This window comes from Rhamphochromis sp. 'chilingali' (assembly GCF_963969265.1).
Source record: "Rhamphochromis sp. 'chilingali' genome assembly, chromosome: 4".
NCBI classification, from domain to species: domain Eukaryota; kingdom Metazoa; phylum Chordata; class Actinopteri; order Cichliformes; family Cichlidae; genus Rhamphochromis; species Rhamphochromis sp. 'chilingali'.
This window is the reverse complement of record NC_137948.1, coordinates 30,072,390-30,093,287: the sequence shown is the minus strand read 5'-3', so window position 1 is coordinate 30,093,287 and position 20,898 is coordinate 30,072,390. Positions and strand designations below refer to the sequence as shown.

General features: G+C 42.6%; 2 protein-coding genes across 2 annotated transcripts; one reads left to right on the top strand and one right to left on the bottom strand.

Moving 5' to 3' along the window:
- Positions 1 to 3,857: 3,857 nt before the first annotated feature.
- Positions 3,858 to 10,175, bottom strand: eif3ba (eukaryotic translation initiation factor 3, subunit Ba). Its single transcript, XM_080881244.1, has 19 exons — positions 9,941 to 10,175; positions 8,742 to 8,934; positions 8,505 to 8,624; positions 8,344 to 8,401; positions 8,055 to 8,183; positions 7,782 to 7,939; positions 7,406 to 7,537; positions 7,237 to 7,303; positions 7,104 to 7,150; positions 6,815 to 7,025; positions 6,650 to 6,722; positions 6,425 to 6,547; positions 6,254 to 6,332; positions 5,914 to 6,052; positions 5,675 to 5,800; positions 5,356 to 5,433; positions 4,920 to 5,028; positions 4,721 to 4,833; positions 3,858 to 4,425 (listed from the first exon to the last, which is right to left on the bottom strand). Exons 1-18 carry the CDS (start codon positions 10,038 to 10,040, stop codon positions 4,733 to 4,735), a joined length of 2,043 nt encoding a protein of 680 aa, XP_080737370.1. The 5' UTR covers positions 10,041 to 10,175; the 3' UTR covers positions 3,858 to 4,425; positions 4,721 to 4,732.
- A 133-nt stretch (positions 10,176 to 10,308) lies between these two features.
- Positions 10,309 to 20,847, top strand: brat1 (BRCA1-associated ATM activator 1). Its single transcript, XM_080881243.1, has 12 exons — positions 10,309 to 10,709; positions 11,439 to 11,587; positions 11,683 to 11,830; positions 14,610 to 15,066; positions 15,399 to 15,506; positions 15,624 to 15,715; positions 15,802 to 15,905; positions 16,269 to 16,455; positions 16,827 to 16,900; positions 17,590 to 17,674; positions 17,763 to 18,049; positions 18,983 to 20,847. Exons 1-12 carry the CDS (start codon positions 10,583 to 10,585, stop codon positions 19,901 to 19,903), a joined length of 2,739 nt encoding a protein of 912 aa, XP_080737369.1. The 5' UTR covers positions 10,309 to 10,582; the 3' UTR covers positions 19,904 to 20,847.
- The last annotated feature ends 51 nt before the right edge of the window (positions 20,848 to 20,898 follow it).

Sequence of the window (20,898 nt, the reverse complement as noted above, 5' to 3'; positions counted from 1 at the left end):
TCTTGGGACTTCCAGGGAAAAACTAAAATAATTATAAATCTCTGTTGGTCCAGAGCCCGGGGAGAGCATAATCCATCTTTTTGTAGCTACAGTGTACTCTTATCCTCTAAGTGCTTCACATGCAGACAATAATAAAGTCAGTGTTTTGAAAAGAGAACAGATATAACGAAAATTACATTTCAAAAGCATAAAGATTTGGTGTTTTTTTTATTCCGCTACAGTGCTTTAAATTAAGTATTTATATTTTATACATTATCTAGTTTTATTATGGGAAAAAATAAACCTATATAAATCTGCCTGGTCTGTATGTGAAAAGTAATTGCCATTCAGCAAACTCATACCCCCAATTTCAGTTCCACTAGCCACACCCGTGCCTGATAATTGCAAGGCATGTTGAATCAAGACATCCCACTTAAACAAAACCTGTCTGACAAGGTAAAGTAGAGCTCAGAGAGCTCAAAAAGCAACACTTCATGTCACAATCTAAGGACGTAGCTGAGAAAAAAAGTTAATGGCAACAATGGGAGAGATTAAGGTAAAAACCACTGCTGGAAAAAAAAGGGGGGGGGGGGGCACAAAAGCTTTTGGGACTTTTGGGAAAATATTCTGTGGACTGACGAGACAAACACTGAAACTAACACAGCCTTTCATAAAAAGAACATCATTGCAACAGTTAAACAAGTTGGTGGTGGTGGTCTGGGGCTGGATTGCTGCTTCAGGACATGGAAAAGTAATTGACGGAAACATGAATTCTGCTCTCTACCAGAAAATCATGGAGAAGAATGTCTCATGCTTTGAAGCGGAAGCACCCTTGGGTTAGACAGGAGGACAATGATCCAACACACTACATCAAGCCTCCCGCTGAATGGCTCAGAAAAACAAAATGAAGGTTTTGGAGTGGTCTAGTCTGTACTCGAATCCAATTTTGGTGTTCTAGAATGACCATTAGCAGGCCGTTCATGCTGGAAAACCCTCCTATGTGGCTGTATTAAAACAGTTCTGTGGGCCTAAATTCCTCCACGGTGATGTGAAAGACTCATTGTCAGCTACTGCAAACACTTGATTGCAGTTCTTGCTGCCAAAGATGGCAAAACCAGTAATTAGGTTTAGATGGCAATTACTTCTCCACACAGGGCCAGGTAGCTTTGTATGACTTTTTTCTATAAAATTGTGATTTAAAAAGTGCATTTGGTATTTACTCCATTTTTATTTGCCTAAAATAAAAATGTATTTATTAATCTGAAATTGCTTCTTGGAGACTTGGTTTTAGGATTAAAGTTTAAACAAGCCTAGGCTAAAGGTTCAGACTGGGCACTTGGTTGTGTAAACTAAAATTAGTAATGAGATGTTTTGGAATACATTAAAGTCAGTGAGTGTCATCTGGTTAACAGAGAACAACTTTGAGCTAAAATGTAACAAGCGTTGATTGAAAGGACCTCAGATTTGACATTGCTGATAATAAGGTCCCAAGTCTGCAGTGGATCAGATGAGCAGCTGCTGAGAGACAGAAATGTCATATAACACAGTCTTAACCATTCATAAAATAAGAAGAACTATGAGACAGGAAGTCGACATTCTATCTTATAATTTAACATTTTTTAATTTCAGGAAACCATATTTGGGACTTAGTATCAAAATTTTTATTCAGTATGTCATCAAATTTGACTTCTATTTGAAGACACAGTAGCTTATACTTTCTTTGTTGTTTGAATAAAAACCAACTTTCATATGTTAAACTATGATTTTTTTTTCTCAGTAAGTCTGAATTTGAACTTGTTTTATAATCTGGTAATTTCTGTACAGTCAAAAAGTTTCAATTTTTTTTTTAAAAACTTGATTTTTCTCAGTAAAATTTATCTCTTTTTTTTTTTGGCTTTAAACAGGACCTCCTTCATAATAAAGCGCACATTGTCTGCAAATTTTATTTATTCATGTATTTTTTATTCAGTTATTTGAAAGAGTGCAAAATTTCACCCACAATTATCCAGTTAAAACATGCACACTTTAAGCGTTTAATTTGCAGATACAAAACTGATTTATGACTGTGGTTAAGCCACATTTCTTCAGGTGGTTTGTGGAACATTTAGTGACATGGCGAACTGGTAGATAACGTCTTTGATAATAAGAGTATTTCACAGTGAAAAGCACCACAGTGAAAGTGTTTAAAAGTATGCGCAGATATTTGGGAGGTTAATGAGATCCGTGCAGCATAGAGTCTATATTGTGGCTGAACAGTGGCCTCCCGCTCCCATTGGGAATTAGCCATGCAAGACTAATGAACCCAAATGGTGCTAGGATGTCAGCTGTATGTTGAGGTCTGAAAGGGTTTTTCACAATAACAATGACGCAAGTGTTGATGAGAAAACAAAACTACTGTATTTAAGGCCTTCCTATCGAGCACATTTAGACTATTTAATGTTTTATTGTAGAAATTATGGCCCACTTTGTTTTATTTTTTGCAAGCAAATCATATGGCCTTGGGGTGAAGGTATGGATGACTTTCAAATCTGTGGAAAAAGCCAAGGCTAGAATTTCACCTTAATGACAGACCAGGTATCTACAGGAACAGACAGAGAGGAAAACCCATGATTTTGGTTGATGCAAATACTTCAAGGCCACAAAACTCAAACAGCAGATACAAAAGAGCAAGTGACCTTAGCTTACAAATATTTTAAGTACAGCGAAATGTGGGAATATTAAAATCATTTGAGCAGAAATGGGCACAATTTCACTGCAATTTATGGCTTTCAAAGGCAAATTCAGTGGCAGCTAGATGACGTCTGAGTTTAGGCTCAAACACAGCCCTGCATTTAGCTGCCACGCTTGAGGCTGAAGTCATCTGTTTATGAGATGGATCTTTTTCCCCCTACAAACAACAAAGATTTGCAGTCGTTTTATATTCTTAACTGCAGTGAGCTAAAAACAAAACAAAACACAGTAAACACTCACCTGATTGGATGTAAACAAACTCATGTCTAATGGAGAAAAGGTACATGTGACTGTGATGCTGTTAATACTGAAGAGATGTGAGCAAACCTGTTGATGCTGATTGGTACTTTTGTCTTGACACTTTTCTACATCTGTAGCTGTCACATTTGGCCCAGTTGAAGGAACTTGTTTCAGCTGAGAACCAGCACTGTCCATGATCAGGATCGGTGTTTTCCTTGCAGTGGATTTCACATGCACACCCAAACATCATTTATTTTAGAAAAGACTCCGTGGAGGTGCATTAACAGTTTAAATGACCAATGCAGCAGGTTTGGACGTCAATTAGACATCTCACTAGTACAAAACCTGCACTGGTGTGAAATTAGCATGTGTAATTGTGTGGAATATTCACAGTTAGTGGGCGATTATGCCCTGTTCTGCCTTAATTACTCAGGAAACACAATCTAAACCACAGTACTTCTGCTGTACATGTGTCTCCTGGAGGGTGCTGCATGTGAGTAAGAACAGCTTTTATATCCTGATGTGATTTGATGACAAGCTGGCCTATACCCCGCCCCCTCCCCTCAGGAATTATAAGGTGAAACAGCAAAGAATCAGATACAGAAATATAATAAACAATTACAATTTTAATCTTAGCATCTTTACCAATAATCCAGATTATCAATAATCCACATGCCCTAATTAGTATGATCAGGGTACGCAGTAATATTTTATTAGACATCAGTGAACGACAACGGCCATGTACATCTTTGAATTATTTTATCAAGCCCGCAGCAGTTTTAGCATATTTACTGTGTAAACACTGCTCCAGACTCATGCAGGTTAATTTTCTGATATCACATGCAATCATGTGACCAATCCATATTTGAATGGACTCACTCTAATAATAACCAAACCGTGAGACAGAGTCAGGTGGTATTCTGTTTGTTTATTTAAAGGTTTTCCCACTGCGCGCCCCCTCCCTGTGTGAAAGCCTAGTCTGAAAGGAGGAGGATACAGGCCACTATAGCGCCACATCAGCACATTTATTAACAAGGCTACTTGTTTATTCACAACACCTCCACCCCTGAATGGTATGGCACTCTGTGCTGCCCTGTAACAACAGACTAGCATGGTGAGGCTAGTTCAAAATAAATCCCCAGGGGGGGTTGAGGAAGGTCCAAAACAGGATGGAGTTTGAGATTAGACACTGAGACTCCAACTAATGAACAGAGTAGGAGGCAGTTTTGCTGAATATCAAAGTCCACAGAGGAAAAAAAAAATGGGGAAGATGATGCTGAGAGACAAAGAGAAATTAGGCAATACAAAGTATTCTCTTTTGTCTCTCGATGAAGCTGCTGATCCGTAAGGCGCACTTTGATGATGAGTTGAACGTTGCGGCCTGAGATGAAGCCCCAAGATTCACAGCGTGGTCGTCGTCCTTCTCCAATCAATGACGTAGCTCCTCTCTCCTCCTTCCACACAAAAACGGATGGACTGAAGGGGAAGACAAGAGCGGAAATGCAGAGTGAGACTGTGAGCAAAAGGGGGGGTGATGAAGATGCTGCTGACTGTATGAGCATGCGGGAATGGCATTAATTTTTCTGTTCGCCACTTCAGATTAAAACTGAAGACAACATGCATCCCCTAATTTATATGCAGCCGCATTATGTGGACTAATGTAAAGTTTTATAGCCGGATGTTTAAAATATGAACACATCTCCACAGTGAAATCAAAGGGTGCAAGACAAATAGCTGACAAGACTCCACAACAACCTGTGCAGTGTGTTACCTGCGTAGGGGACTACAGATCTCCAATGGGAATGATTTCTTCGTTGATAAAAAACTCAATGGTCTCTTCCTCCCAGTCGTCCACATTGCTGTCCAGCTCATCTGTGCCCACTCCTACATGACACAAAAATTTCAGCACTCTTAAGAAAAAGCCTCAAAGGCAAGTTAACAGTGAGTGAGATAACAGTGAGAGGTCCCACCTCCTCTGAGCTCGAGGCGAATGCTCTTCTGTTCTTGATAAATCTTCAGCGCCTCCTCCCTGTACCGTCGGTAGTCTTCCATCATTGCCCTCCGCTTGTCCACCAGATCCTACTCACACAGAGCAGAGTTCAGCATCATAACCCACAAAGCTTACATTTCAGTGTGAACACACAGCTTGTATTACCATGAAAGCATGTAAAGTGTTAGCAGCCTCAGTGAATTATACTATAGAGTCAATATAAAAGTTAGCAAAACGCTTTAAATTTCTTTAAAGAGATACAGGAGATGATTAACTTGCAAATTAACAGGACAATAAAAAGGGGCCTATCCAATGCTGATGGAAGAGGTGGGGGACAGCACATGAAAAATTGGGAAAAGCATTTCCAACAAACTCTCCCAAAGATAAGTTAAAATATAAATATAAACAGGTCAAACCTTAGAAGCCTTGGACTGGCTCAGACGATCCTTCTGCTCAAAGATCTTTGAGTATTTCTTCAGATCCTTTTTGATCATCTGCAAGAGAACAGATGAGTGTATATGACAGCATGTTAACGTGACAGATGGCTTCACAAACGCATCATCGCAGTACATGGTGGACACATGTATAATGTGGTGTAGCTGGGAGCCTCAGATTAGAGCTAGAATCAGGAGCCACGGTGCAGCTCTCATACGAGGTGTCAGAAAAATTATGTTTGTCATCACTGGCTCCACACACTCAACAACACACACACACAGTATAGAGAAGAAACTGTACCTTTATCTGTTCTGTGCTGAGCAGGGTTGGAGGTCTTGGTCTCCAGAGCAGCTGACAGAACCGATCCTTGTTGTTCTTCTGGAGGAGCCGGCCCTGGAACGTCCACAGCCAGTACGCATTGTCCACCTAGCACGCACGTAAAGGTGGAGAAAAACGAAGTGAATGGATGACAGAAAAAGACCAGACTGCATTTCCTCTCATCTGCAAAGGACTGGCGAGGCCTGTGGAGTGCTACGCACCTTGTGGCTCCACCACGAGACGGAGGTGACGACGTAGCGACCCGTTGGATCCCACTCCACGTCAGAGGCCATGTAATGCTCTGCTATGTTCATCATGGTGCAGTCTGACGTGTCTACAAAGGCGAGAGCTCCGTTCATACTGCAAAGGAGAGGCAAAGCGGTTACATCCATGTACAAAGACACTCATCTCTACAGATACCAATGAAACAAGCCTCAGATTAGCGTTAGAATCAGGAGCTTAGCTCTCATACGAGGTGTCAGAAAAAATGTTTAGTTTGTCATCAGTGGCTTCTTATATTCATCTCACACACACACACACACACACTCCGATAAAACCTACCTCCTGAGCCCAGCCAGCACCATAAACTGTCCCTGGGGGCTCCAGAAGATACTGTTGGCCTGCTGCTTGTCAAACATCTCTGTGAAAGGAAAAGTGTCACATTCAGTTTAGTGGACACATTAGAAGCAACAACGCTCTGCTATAACATTGCATGCCTGTCCTTCTACTCACTTATGAGCTCAATCTTGCCGTTGTTTTTGACATGATAGAAGGAGGCGTTGATTCTTGGCGACTCGCCGTGGAGGACAGCAAACTTACTGCCATTGGGCTCCCATGCAAACGCTATGATGCTTTCTATAAGGAAAACAACACGAAGGGAAACAGATTAACTTCCTTTCTGTGGAAATTAGAATTACTTGCAGCTCATTTCTGTGTTTGTACAAATACATGTCTTACCCTTCATCTCCACCACATCGACAGGAACCTGCTTCTCTCTCATGCGGAAGATTTCAAAGTTGGTAACGACACCCTGAGAAGGCAAAAAAAGTCAACTTATTATTTCTTGTTTTTTTTAAAAGAAATCTGTGACATATAAGCGGTTTGTCCTCTTTCTATGAGTACCTGTGTTCCTTTGGGAGTCCTGTCAACTTTCACACACAGATAATCCCCGTTTCTCTGCCAGTGCAGTTTACAGTCGACGACATTGAAGAGATTGCGAACGCGGATCTCCTGACGGGAGGGCATCTGCATCAGAGTCACCCTGGCTGGAATGTCTTTGTCCTCGGGTACCCAGAACGCTATGATGTTGTCACCAGGAGACCACGAGAAGTCCCTGAAGATGCACAAACATTAATACCTCTATACAAAATGCCGTTGCTTTTTAAAGCATGAGAGTATGAAGGACTCTTACTTTATCCCAGTAATCTTGAGACTCTTCTTGTCCAGTAAGCCCATAGACTACAAGAAGAAAACAAAACATAAACCTTTAATATCATTTGCACATTTCATTTAAACACATCTAGACTGTTTTCAGGCCTACTTACCGGAGTTTCATAGATGCTCAGTGTGTCTGGTGTCATCCTTGCAAAGAACTTCCCATCATGACTCCATCTGACAACAAACATGTAAAATTAGAAGACGCATCCAAACTCTGCAAGGACTCTGTAAATTTGACTTAAATTAGATTTAAAAGAGAGAAAGCATAATACTGACTTAAAAATAGGCCAATGTGCAGAACTCTCGCAGTGGAAGCCTCTCTTCTTCTGTCCGGTCAGAATGTCCCAGATGATGATGGCCTGTGGGTCCTCCTTGGTGTCCATCAGTGGACTGAAGGTCACCACATACCTGGAAGCCAACACAACCACACATTAAAATCAGACAGTGGCTCACAGGCCAACTCGGCACCTCTTTAGAGTGCTTTATCTGCACATTAATCATCCTTTGCTGTCCCCAGGTCATGGTGCAACAACCCACAGGATTTAGGTGACATTGCCTTATTTACAGGAAATAAATAAATACTAGAACGGGATACTCTGTGCACTATAATGTGCTTTTTTGGATTTAAAAAAAAAAATCGACTTTTTATTACCTTTCACATGGTGAGAAGTCAATGAGGGACACACCCTGATGACTGAACCTCTGAATCTGTTTGAACTTCTCGCCGCCCCACAGTGCGATTCCCCGCTGGTGGAACGTAGCCAGGTAGGTACCTTTAGGAGACCATCGGACGTACGTCTCTGTCCAGCGCTGCATCAAAGCAGGAAAAACATCAGAACTCTCCAAACCAGTGACTACTGACCAATCATGTTCGATACAAGCCCTGCATTTCCCACCAACTCTGTGTGAGTAATTAAAAACTCACTGCTCTCTCTTCAACTGTGATTGGCTCTTTAGCGTCGTTGGAGAAAATGGCAGTCCTCTCTCCAGCTTCATAGATCACACTGTACTGGTCACGGCAATCTGGGTCCTCGATCCAATGGCGCATATTCCCCTGAAAACACAGACAAAGTAATTGTCGCTTGCAGGGTTTCAGGATAGAGACTGTCCTGTTGATTTATAAAGGTCAACTTAATAATGAAAGTGCTGACATGAAGCTATTTTTGTCAAACAAATTCTAAGTCTTATGACTGAAAAGTTAAGGTAACACTTACAAAGTCTTTGAAAGGCTGCTTTGCTGGAGCTTCCCATTCATCACTGATGTTCATGTATCTAAAAAACAAAACAAAAACAAAGGGGCGATTATTTACTTGTATTCCAAGTCTGGCAAGCAATACCTGGACAATGCATTTACTGGGTGGTACTCCATACTCACTTGTCAAAGTCAGTGAAGAGGTTGACCCTAAACGTGTGTTGCTTGTCGAGTTTGTATCCATCTGCGTTCTTGACTGCTTCGAGGGCTTGAGTAGGAGAAGCATACTCCAGGAAGATGTAACTGTAACGAGGAGAAAAAAACAATTACTAAAAAATAAAACATAAACTCTCTGCTTCAAATCCAGAAATCCACCTTGAATCAAAACAGATGCACAAAAGAAAACATCTGTGGTCTTACCCTTTGGTCATGCCATCTGCATCTGGGTAAAACTCGGTCGTGATCTTGCCAAACTTGGAGAAGATCTTGTGTATGACGTTCTTGAGCTTTTCCAAACGCTCCGGGCCCACCTGAGGGACGTTGTCCACCACCACCACCGAGTCTATGCCGTCTGCCTCCTGGGGTTTTTCCCTCAGGATGTCATCAAGAAGCTCTGAAAAGTGAAGGAGGAGGGTCAGGGGTGATGAACAAGCTCATCGGACTGTGTGGGGTTGGGGTTCTTATCTCATTTTAATGACGACCTTCTTTTCATATACAAAAACCAATCTAAACTTTATAGCCACCACTTCAGTTACTGGTAGGGAAGACTGCATCGTTGAAAAAGACATAATTCTTTTGTTTAAATTTCCATTAGAGATGTGTAGGTTTACGCTTCATGATTTATAAGTAGACAACATATAATCACATCATAATAAAGCTGATTCAATAGTACATCTCCTTTACACTCACTGCTTAATATACATCATTTTGATGAGGATAAAGAACCGCTATGCTGGCGTGTTTAGCTTCACAGAAGCTATTTCATTTGAGTCTCTGTTTAACTTAAGCTTGCATATTAATATTAAATGGTACTAATTTTGTTGTAAATTTACCCCCAAAGTTTCTATATACATAAATAATTATATTGTGACTACTACAGACAAAACACGTGTATCTGATGAGTCATTTTACCACAACTGCAAAACTTGCACAATTGAAAAGCTCTACTGAGCAAACGCCCCTCAGACCTGGGTTAGGATTACCACTGAGCTACAACCAGCTGCCCCATTCAAACTACTTTATATAGGCAAACAGCACAGAGAAAATAATGCGCTTTAACGGCTTTACTAGCTAAAATCATGTTTCGGTTTTTCAGATCGCATCGCACAGGCCCCAGTGTGGGGTCTGGGTGAGGCTGTAACGGGCGTTAAGTACACTGTGATAACGTTATGTTGGAGTTTTTTTTTGGAGAAAAAGGGTGGTGTCGCTGTTGTATTCCTGGTAATTACGCTTATGCATCCAGCTCATGTTCATTGTTAACTATTCACTATTACTACGTGCCGGTGAGCAGAGAGGCAAGCTAGCTAGCTTTGTAGCATCTAAAACATCCCCACCATTGAGCTCTTAGCTAACTGCTAACAGCAGGCCGGAAAGCCGGCGTTTTTTCTGTGACTGCTTACCGTCGTCGTCGACATCGTCCACGTAGTCCTCCGGGTCGCTGAAGGAAGGCTCCTCCTCTTCATACTCGGGGTCGTCCACCATATCCACCGTTTCTTTCATTTAACAGAACTACGACACGGACTTTTGTCTACAGCGGAGCAAAAATCCCGAAAACGAAAAGGCTGGCGGTTCTCAGCCGGTGTAGCACCATGTGCGGATCCGTGAAAATGGACGACGTGACGGAAACGCGACACCGGAACCTCCTCAAAGGCGCGTGGAAAGGCTGCGCAGAAGCAGTAAAGCTGTAAAGCATAGGGACCGGAAGTACAACAGCTACTGGTGGTAATTTTCCCCCCACAGTGATGTTTAGAGATCAGCGAAGAGCGCAGGGGCGTGAGACCCGCCCAGAAGCACGGAAAAGGAAACGACACACCGGTAGATCCGAAACTGTTTCCCGCGAGACGTTCGTTTAGTAAAGTACAAAAACCAACGACTTTGTGTGTTTAAAGTAGCTGCTTCGGTTTGGTCTGTACTGCACAATTTAGCTAGAGGTCACATTTACATTGACATGAGTGGTTAGAGAATGTGTAGACGTTATATAACTCCTAGTTGTAAAGACCTAAGCTAGCAACTGCGGTTATTAACACGCACACCTTAGCACCATGGACAGAGAGTGTGTGTCACTGCTGCCCCGGGTCTGTGAGGTGCTGGCGGCCTCAGGGAGCTCGCTGCCCGATGACACCATTCTGGAGAAACTGCTGGACTGGTTCACAGCGCTCACCGAGGCTGGTTAGTAGTACTGACCCTAACAGGATAGTGTCTTCATTCTTCCTCCTCTCCCACTATCTTTCTAATAGGAGGATCGATTCAAAAATTATATTATTAAAAGTATCGATACCATCTAATCGATACTTTATTTCTTTTCTTTAAGTTCAGTATGTAACCCTCTACCCTGGGTTGAATAACAGATATTTTGAAAATGAAACAAACATGCGATGACTGTCTTTTTTGTGTTGACTGTCACTTCTGCTTCATTTATGGCTTATAGCATATTTAAACGACACAAGCTGAGACAGAGACAAGCACATTTACATTCCAGTTCTTCGAAAAAACAGCTTCAAAATACATGAAAAGCTGAAAGGTGTGTTTTAAAGAGCCCTCATTTTCCAGAGAACTGATCTAAACTTAATACCATGCAGCGAATCACTGTATTTGTAGGTGATTATTACTCAGATTATATCACCGATATTTGCAGATAACATTTACACTTTGTAAAAGATCCCAAAACTCAAAGATACTTATGATATATATATATATATATGTTATATTGCATTAATAAAGATAAATTAAAATTTAAAATGTTCCTTTTTCATGTCTTTTTCCCACGTGTGGGACTAATAAAGGTTATCTTATCTTATCTTATCTTTATACCTTTATCATTTCTCTTTATGGTGCACATAAAAAAGTGATCCTGTGTAAATCTGTATCATTGTTTTTCTTTTCTTTCACTCTTTGAAGGGGAGTCTCTGCTGGAGGCCTGTCCGTGTCTGCTTGAGTTCATATCTGCTGTGATTCATGACACGGCTTCAGCCCCAGGTGTCCTCTCCTTCACTCTCAGACTCATCGGCTTATTGGCTGCTGCTGAGGATGACTTCATAGTTCTTAAGGTAGAGCTTCTGACGCCTGTTGCATTTAGTAAACTGTTACAAAATATTCCAGTACTTATCTGCTCTATTATTGTGCCTCCCTCTCTCTCTTGCAGGAGTCCTTAGTACTGGATCTTGTCTTTAGCTGTCAGCACTGGCAGGAGTTAGGGCTCTGGGAGGATCCCTGCATACGGATTGGCTGGATCCAGGGCTTAAGGACCACACTGCAGCATCCAAATGGTCTTAGCTTCTTTAGACAAGCAGGTGAGTTTTGTGCATCGATTCATGAGAGGGGGATCATTAGTGTTAAGGATAATATGCTATTTCTGTTCATCCTTTCATTTGTTTGCTCTTGCATATCAAATTCAGGGTCACTGGGGGCTGGATCTTTCCCAGCTGCCATAGGGCGAGAGGCACTGTGCTATAGGTATTATATTGTTGTAATTCTGACGCATCCTCAGTGGCGTGTCTAGAAAATTTTTGTTGGGGGGGCCAGGTAGGGGCACAGATTTGGAGAAGGGTGGCAGATATAATTGGCAGATATTGTTAAAAACAATTCTACCAACCGTTAACCATAATTCAATAACCCTGTAAACCTAATAACCGAATGCGCTTTTAACTCTTATTAGAATGAGATTTTAACCACTACGGTGCAAAGTTTTTAGATACTGCGTTGATAAAGTAGAAGAGATACAATCAGTCAGTGTTTACTCAGTATTCAAGGACATCAATATTTGCATAGTATTTTTACTGACATGTAGTGCACATATGTTTTGGGCAAAAACATTTTTGAATATTAAAATACGAACATTTTTAACATACAATTGGCAAATTAGCCAATGCCAATGCAAAACCAATGCCTGTTAAAAAAAAGAAGATAATCTTCTCACAAACTGGTGTTTGATTTTAAACAGGAAAAAAGTGGGGAAACAAATGAAAAGACTAACATTTGAATAAAACCTGAAAGCAAGTAAATACTTTCTATGCTGCCTTATGGTAAACTTTGGTAATATTGATGTATAAATAATAATAATGGATTGGATTTATATAGCGCTTTTCAAGGCACCCAAAGCGCTTTACAATGCCACTATTCATTCACTCACTGGTGGAGGTAAGCTACGGTTGTAGCCACAGCTGCCCTGGGACAGACTGACAGAAGCGAGGCTGCCATGTCGCGCCATCGGCCCCTCTGGCCAACACCAGTAGGGTAAAGTGTCTTGCCCAAGGACACAACGACCAGGACAGAGAGCTCGGGGATCGAACCGGCGACCTTCCGGTTACAGATACGTTACCCAACCCCCTGAGCCACGGTCGCCCTTTAAAATAAAGATATACACTGGTTGATGATAAAATACAGTCAGCTGGCATGGTGACACTGCCAGTATTAACCTGCAGGGCTGGACTGGGACAAAAAATTGGGCATTTTGACTAGAGACCGGCCCACCAGGTATTAAAGCCATAAAGACTTTGAATGAAAACAAATGCTGTTGTGACAGTGATGTACAGTCTTTTTGGTATATGTATGATTTCTATGCATTTTACGTCAGATAAAAACTTTGTTCGCAAGATTCAGATAATTATTTAATAAAAGCTAGATATTTGAATTGAGAATAAAAAAGAAAAGTATTTCTTTGTGCCCCCCTCTCCCTGTTAATGCCCTACCTGGCCCCCTGGCAACACTTTGCTAGACCCGCCCCTGCACAGTTACCAGCTGTCAGCTACGTAAAAAAGGATCCTGGTGTTATTTGTCTCTCAGAAACAGTTCATAACTTCCCTTCAACTCACTCATGTCACCTAAAAGGTAAACCTGTTTCTCCATCACAGCTCTGATGATTCAGTAAGGACGTCTCCTGGTTTCATCTTCATGTTTCCCTCTCACCACATATCCAAACCGACATCATGACCAGCAGCTTTACAGCTGTGGCTCCAGCAAACATCAGCTGATATTAAAAATTAATATTAAATAAATTCTAACAACAGCTGATCAAGCTTAAACGTGCTGCTGTTGTTTAGCGCGACATCCGCTGGTTTCCTCTTTCTGGCGCAAAGTGGGCGATAAACAAACAAGAGAGCCGATCAGCTGATCATTGATCAGTTTCACGATTGAAGTAGCAATAGAAGAGGCAGCTGTAAAGACAGAATAACTCCAGCTGTGTGTCTTTTTTCCATTATAGCTAAAGTTCGGGACAAACTGCGTCTCTTCTCAGCTCAATACGAAACGTGTAATATTTTCTCTGAATGAGGGACCATTCCATTTTTTAAGGAGCTGTTGGCAACTCTACTAACTAACCTTATGAATAAAATAAAGTTCACTATCAGTAACATCATAGCAACCGAACAGCTGTATAGAAACTCGTCATTCTAGCTCACGCAGTACGAGGTATTGTAACTGACTGTAAAAAGTCAGCTTAACAAAAATAAACTGCACCTAAACTTGGTTTATATCTGACCCAGATAGACTGCAGGTCATAACTTCTTACCTGAAGTTCAGTTCACCTGACACTCGGACCGGCGGCCACCTCCTCCTCTCTCCTCCTGCCTCACCTTCCCTCATCCACCTGCTGGCCTCTGTGGAAGCTCCGCCATAGCCACCACCAAACAACTGAGTTATTTTTACACATCGGCCAGCATCTGGCCAATCCACCACTTTCATTGTTCATGCCGTTACAAAAAAAAACAAGTCATCAGCCCACCATGCAAATGTCCGATGGCTATGTTAACTTGTTAATCTTTCGCGGAAAATTTTTTTTTTTGTTTTCTGCGGTGCCGTCTTTTGTGCTTGGCTCTTCTACCTTTGCTAACATGATGCTCATAGTGCAGAAGCCGGTGCTGCATTCACTTACCCTCGGATATCTGAGCTTCACTGTGAAACCATAATCGTACATTTGATATTTCATTAAATTTTATTGTTTTAGCTTCGGGGTGGCACCTGGGGTGGCCAGTCTGGTTGGGGGGGGTGGCCTGTGCCCCCCCAGGCGACCCTGCTGGACACGCCACTGCGCATCCTCATATATATGTATTATCTTTGTTTGGTTTTTTTTAGATTTCATTGAGCCGCTTCTGCAACTCCAGACAGACACAAGCCTATTTGTTGCCTCAGCTGCCAATCAAATGCTCGCCCACGTCCTGCTGTTCTGTCAGCCTGTCTCATCTATAGGATGTAATGGCACCAATAAGAAGGAAGATGAGCAGAACACAAGCGTGTCCAAGGCAGCTGTAGAAAACCCAGCCGAGCCCATGGAAATAAACCAAGATTGCACCGCTGTTGTCGATGCAATCTCAGAGTACCTCAAGAGGGCGCTGGGGGTTCCCAAGGGAAGCGCACAGCTTCATCAGTGTCAGCAGACCCTCCGATTGCTGGCTCTGCTCCTGGGCCAGACCAAGCCTCCTCTGCATGACAAGCTGCTGCAGACAGTCACAGCTTCTCTGGAGGAAATGGTGGCAGCAGACTGTAGTGAACTCACACTGCCTCTGATGGATGTCATTCTAGCTGCATGCAGGTAAACCCCTCATAAAACACACTAGAGTGTAGCTTTATAGAGTTGTCTGTCCTTTTTTGTCTCTACTAGAGATTATTTAGATTTTAAGTAGTGACTTTAAGAGGATGGTGAGGACAGTGGAGCTTCCTGGCTGAATATGCAAATCTGCTAATAGATATAGCATCAATGGCTTTGTTCTGTTGATCTATGCAATACAACAGGACAGTGTAATGGTCAGCCATCATTCACAGCATTTACTTAGTGGTTGTTTTTAAGTATACATTAGTGACTGTGCTGCTGTTCAGCCTCTTTCTGGTTTAGTTTATAGACTCTTGCTGTGCTTGCTCCTACAGCCGCGTCCCAGACCAGCGCATCACCCGTCTTTTAACTTTCATGTTGAACGTCAGGAAACCTGCTGACCTCGTCCATGCTGCAGCTGCTTTTCTCCGCGGCAGCCATCAGTAAGCACAGCTTGTTCAGCCAACACAAACTCTGTACACAAAAGTCTGTAGAGGTTGGGTTTTCTGTTTCTTGTCTGCAAACTTTTCTTCTTCTTCTTCTTCTGGTTTTATGTGCAGTGACCGTGTCCACACAGCTCAGTCTGTGAGATTACTGCTGCTACCCCTCGACATCATATCTGGCCAGAACCGACTAGGCACAAACACTGCAGGTGACCCACAAAGACGTACACTCTTGAGAAAAATCTGTGTTATCTTGCATTTATGTTATGGAGTAACATGAGGTCTGGGCCTATAGGAGACATGCATCGGTTTGCCATGACTGAGCAGCTGAAAAGCAAAACCTCCTGCATCTCCATGATCAGTGTGTGTCTAACAAACACACCTCAGATTGCACACATGGTGAGTGTAAGGACAGGAGAGAGTGGCGAAGTAAATATTGGATCTTTTTCGGTTAACACTATAATTTTTAATTCCTCTGTAATAAAGCAGGCTTTTTAGGTTATTTATTTGTAATTACAATGTAATTATATTTACATACACACAATTAAAGGCAGGCACACTAGAATAAGGGGATAACAGGTATAATAATAATTCTTTCCTGTACTGTACACTTAAGTAGATGCATGTAAACATAATTACATTGTAATTTCTGATACAATCTGAATGATAGAAGTAACACACCCTTAGTCGCAGGCCATGTTATAAGGTGTTAGCTTTGTTTCTAACGCATGGAAAGGCTTATAATCTGCCTCTCTCCCTCAGGATCCTGACTGCCTCCCCTGCGCTCCGGATTTAATCGTGTCTGGAATTCTGTCGCTACTGAGGATCTGCAGCGGCGACTCGTCCTCCTCGTCCGCTGGCTGTAGTGAAGTTTTCAGGAATGTCATTGGCAGTGGGAAAGTTCAGAAATGTGCTCTAGAGGCTCTGACAGCTGTCAGTAACAGCCCAGGTGAAGCTGTCATTAGAGTTAGAATCCATATTACATGAATGGAACTAAAAGGGAATACTGAAAACAACCATTCTCTTTATGGAGGATATAAAGACCTTTAGTGCATATATTAAGATAAGATAAGATAAGACTTTATTGATCCCACAACGGGGAAATTTTTGCATCACCTCAGCTCAAGTACAGATATATGAAGGAAATACAAAAATACAATTGAGTACAATCAATGAAAAAAAGTAAGAAAAGTAAAGTGATGAGTTTTTAAAAATTCTGTAAGATACTTCTACAAAACAAAAGTAGTATATGGCATATGTGGGAAAAACAAATGTTAAAGGAACACGCTGAGTTAATTTACGTGTCTGTTTGTGTTTCAGGAGCAAATGGCAAGCTGACTGACGTGCTCACACTTCTGATACAGTATCTGGACGATCCTGATTCTGATCCCACTGTAAGTTTGTGCGTGTTTTTGTTCACAGATGCAAGATGATCACAACTATCAGAGATTTGTACAGCTGCTTTGATTCACACCTAAACTGGCTGTAGGTGTGAATTAAAACGTGAGTCTGTTTCACTGTGTTTGCTCTAATATGGATGCACCCTGGCTCTCATCCCATTACACTGGGTTGGGTCAATATCCTGACCTGTGGAAGATCTATCTTAGAGTTTCATTTCTAGTTCGTTGTAAAGGTGATTGATGTGGTTAAAGTTGGAGTTAGTCAAGTTTTTCCATAGCGCACAAAGCCAGGAATATCTCTCCCCAGACTGTGGTCGTAACACACTGTTGTCTGAGAGTATCACTGTACGTTGAAGGACTGTCACTTCTTTCATTATTTGGAACTAAGAGTCCCAAACCATCCAGCAGATGGCGTCAGTAACCTGAGTATCTCAACCTGTTTTTACACAGGTCAAAGTTAAATTTCTTTTGCTCACTTTCAAGCATCAAAAATCTTCTTTACACAATTTTCTGTAATTGTCATAGAGTCATGTAAAAAGCACAAGTTTCTGCTTTTTATTTTTGAATGGACAAGAACTAATGAGATAGAGAAAGGTTCAAGATTTTAAAAGGCAGGTTGAGGGGAACAAAAATGTTTTTTGGACTGAACATCGTGATAAGATGAATGCGTCTTTGTTTTTCAGGTGCTACATAAGTCCTACCAAGCCTTGGTAAAGTGGATGAGTGTTTGCACAGACGTCTCCTTTATAACAGACCAGCTCAGACACGGTAAATCACAGCGTTAGCATCTTCCCTGTAGCTCATAAAGCCTGTGCAATAGATCTGCACAACAAATCACATTGTTTGTGTCTGTTAGATCTCGTCCAGGTGGTGAAGAAGCGTGCGTGTGACATGCGCTGGGAGGTAAGAGACTCAACGATGGAGTTTCTAGGGCACCTGGGAGCGATGCGTGTCTGCCGGGCGCCAGCTGAGCAGGCGTGCGATGCCTCTGAGGCCCTGCTGGGTGGCTGCTGCTGTACCACTCCTCTCCTCAGGGAGGCTCTGCAGGATCCAGAGAGTTATGTGAGAGCCAGCGCGATCAAAGCACTGGCACAGACAGTGATGCACAGCTGGCAGGAGGGGGCAGCACCCACACAGGAGCAGGTGAGAAGAAGTAAAGGCAAACCTGTCGAAATAGGACCGAGGAATGTGTACATGAACGTGCATGCATGACAGGAGGATAAAGACACATGTGAATACTCAAAAACAGTAAATATTAGAATCTTAACACCGATATTATATATGTAGCATGTATTTTTATAACAAACTGGTTTATTTCACCTGCTTTGGTGCAAATAAAAGTGACAACATGTGCACTGAAGAGGCAACAAGAAGATCACACAGTGTGGCCAGCACAGTGTCCTCCAGCAGGCTTTATCACCAAGCTGTCAGAAGAAGACTCCATGAGGGTGGCACAAGTACCCAGCATCCTTCAGTGGAGCCTGTGGTCACAGATTGGCACAGGCATTAGTAAGAAAACACCTGAACTGGCAGGTTCACCAGTGGTGCCCCGTTGTTTTCACAGATGATCTTGCATCAGCAATAATTATATAATTTTTGCCGTGGTCTATCCAGACTCTTTCACAGCTGCCACATGTGCTCTGTGTGAACCTGCCGTTGTTTGAGTCAACTGTTCAGCTGGAAGGAGGTATTTTTGTAGCAAAGGCAATAACACGCTGTGTTTAGTAGAAGTAAAAGGCTTATTCTGAGAGGGCAACAGAGCAGAGATGCAGTAGGATTTGGCGTTTATTGTTGTGCCTCAAGACACTGCGACATTAGATGAGCTGGGCGTCGAACTGTGGACATTCCTAATAGTAGACAGCCTGAGCTGAAAACGCCTCCAGCTTCTGTTCAAAGCATCAATTGCATTAGGGAAGAATTTTTCCACTTTTTGTTTTGTTCTGTGGAATAACAGCAACACTCAAGATAGAGATAGTGGGGCTCAGAACAGATATCAGATTTAAATGATAATAGTTCATCTGTAGTTTGATTTGAACTTGCCCGGTTTTGCTAACTCGATGTCCCGTCTATCTCCAGACTGAAATTGTGACCCGGCTGCTTGAGATTCTCTCCCAGGACACAGAAGGGTTTGCCAGGAGGGCTGTTGTAAAGTTCTTCATCGCCTGGTTCTCTTCACATACGTCACACACGCCCCCGTCGTCGCCTGCCTCCCCCTCCTGCTCTCTCCTCATGCAGTCTGTACGCTCCGTCCTCTCACGAGGCTGTGCCGATCTGGACTGGGAGGTCAAAGTTCACACGCTGGAGCTGGCGGAGTTGCTGCTGGACAAAGCCTTTTTGGGGCACGGGAGTTACACGAAGGGCTCGGACGCACGTCCGGCCCAACCACACGCATACGCTGTGATGCCTGACCGAGCCTACACACTTCACACACACGGAGACACGCGCGCACAGGACGCGGAGTCAGATTTAGTCGACGTGTTGAAGAGTCTGGTTGAGCAGGGAGTCATCTCTGCATTGCTGAGCGGTCTGGTCGACTGCGATAGGCCTGTAGCTTTAAAGGCCTGTAGACTGCTGATAACACTCAGAGTGACAGTTTGTCCGGCATCGCAAGGGGACCCAGATGTATCTGATGCCACGGCAACAGTTGCCAGAGTGTCCTGTGAGCTGCCCAGAGCAGGTTGGGCACAAGAGATCAGAAAGATACTGGGTGTAAGGACTGAGGCTAATGCTGAGAGAGATTTAAATGCACTCAATGCCACCAGCTTTGAAGACCACAGCGAGGAAGGAGCGAGCGCTGTGAGTCATTGCGAGCGCGTAAGCGTGTGTGAAGCGTTGGGCTCTCTGGGTTTGGACGACAGGCTGGAGATCCTCAGTAGAAGCAGTGACCACGTGCATAACTCGCCCCTCTCACTACTGCAGGACATACTAACTGCGAGCACCTCTCACACTCATTCAAACACACAACCAGGGCAAGAGGTCATAGTGGACTGCTACTAACGCACACACGAATAAATCAAGTTACATTTCTCTTCATGTTGTTGCAATATTCAAATTCGTTGAATCCAAGAGGAGCACGCTAATTGTAGTTTTTTATTTGTTTGCTTGTTTACTTCTTTCACCTGGGTAATTGTAATGCAGCAGTTGAGTTGTAATCAAAAAGTTTTGTGACTCCACTCCACTGATTTAAATGTGCCCACTGTCACCTGCACCTTTACACCACTCACAGTGCCGCTGCTATGCATCGCTCCCAGCTTGAATGTACAGGATCAATCCTGGATCTCAGCTATGACTCAGACTCAGTGTAGTCTAAAGCCCCAAAGGTGGCGCTGTGGGTAAGACCAGGAGAGTGGTTGTTGAGCTGACCTACTTCTGAATTTGTCCCGGGGGATCACCCCCTCAGTGCCAAGTTCTCCCGTAGCACCCTGAAGCGTCAAAGGGAGAACGTTCACTCCAAATTACACACAGCTCAATGAAAAAGCAGATTTGGCTCCCTGCGACTTTGTCCTCTCTTCCGCAACAAAATTCAAGTTGAAGGCTCGCAGTGGAGGAGATCCAGCCCTCAGGAGGAGAGAAGCATAAAGGCACAGTGACAGCATTTTTACACCTGTACTTACAAACCTTTTGATCATATTTCATGTAATTAATTAAAAGAAAAGACCCAACATCCTATAAGGACCCCAGCCACATTTAAAACATATAGCTATAGCAATGTGTCGCAGTAAATTGTCAGCATTTGTTTGCTGTTCGTGCACCATTTTAAATGAGAATATGAGCTAAATATAGACAATCCCAGAGTTGATGTGAAGCAAAAGAGTTGCCAAACACTTTCTTTGCATTGTCCAACCTGCCACTGAATGATGTCACAGTGGCCACTCACATAAGTGGGATCTAAAAGCTCAACTGAAGTTTATTCACATCAAAATCCTCTAAATAAATGCAAATTTTGTAAAAAAAAAGCGTGTTATTTTATTGCTTTTTTTTATCAGTCACTA

Excerpts from the sequence above, each read along its gene's own strand:
- eif3ba (XM_080881244.1), bottom strand. The coding sequence starts at position 10,040 with ATGAAAGAAACGGTGGATATGGTGGACGACCCCGAGTATGAAGAGGAG. Across the intron at positions 6,333-6,424 it reads CGGCAAGATTGAGCTCATAA|AGATGTTTGACAAGCAGCAG; the intron begins GTGAGTAGAAGG and ends TTCCTTTCACAG. Across the intron at positions 6,053-6,253 it reads GTGCTGGCTGGGCTCAGGAG|TATGAACGGAGCTCTCGCCT; the intron begins GTAGGTTTTATC and ends TCTCCTTTGCAG.
- brat1 (XM_080881243.1), top strand. The coding sequence starts at position 10,583 with ATGGACAGAGAGTGTGTGTCACTGCTGCCCCGGGTCTGTGAGGTGCTG. Across the intron at positions 15,906-16,268 it reads CACCTCAGATTGCACACATG|GATCCTGACTGCCTCCCCTG; the intron begins GTGAGTGTAAGG and ends TCTCTCCCTCAG. Across the intron at positions 16,456-16,826 it reads AGCTGTCAGTAACAGCCCAG|GAGCAAATGGCAAGCTGACT; the intron begins GTGAAGCTGTCA and ends TTTGTGTTTCAG.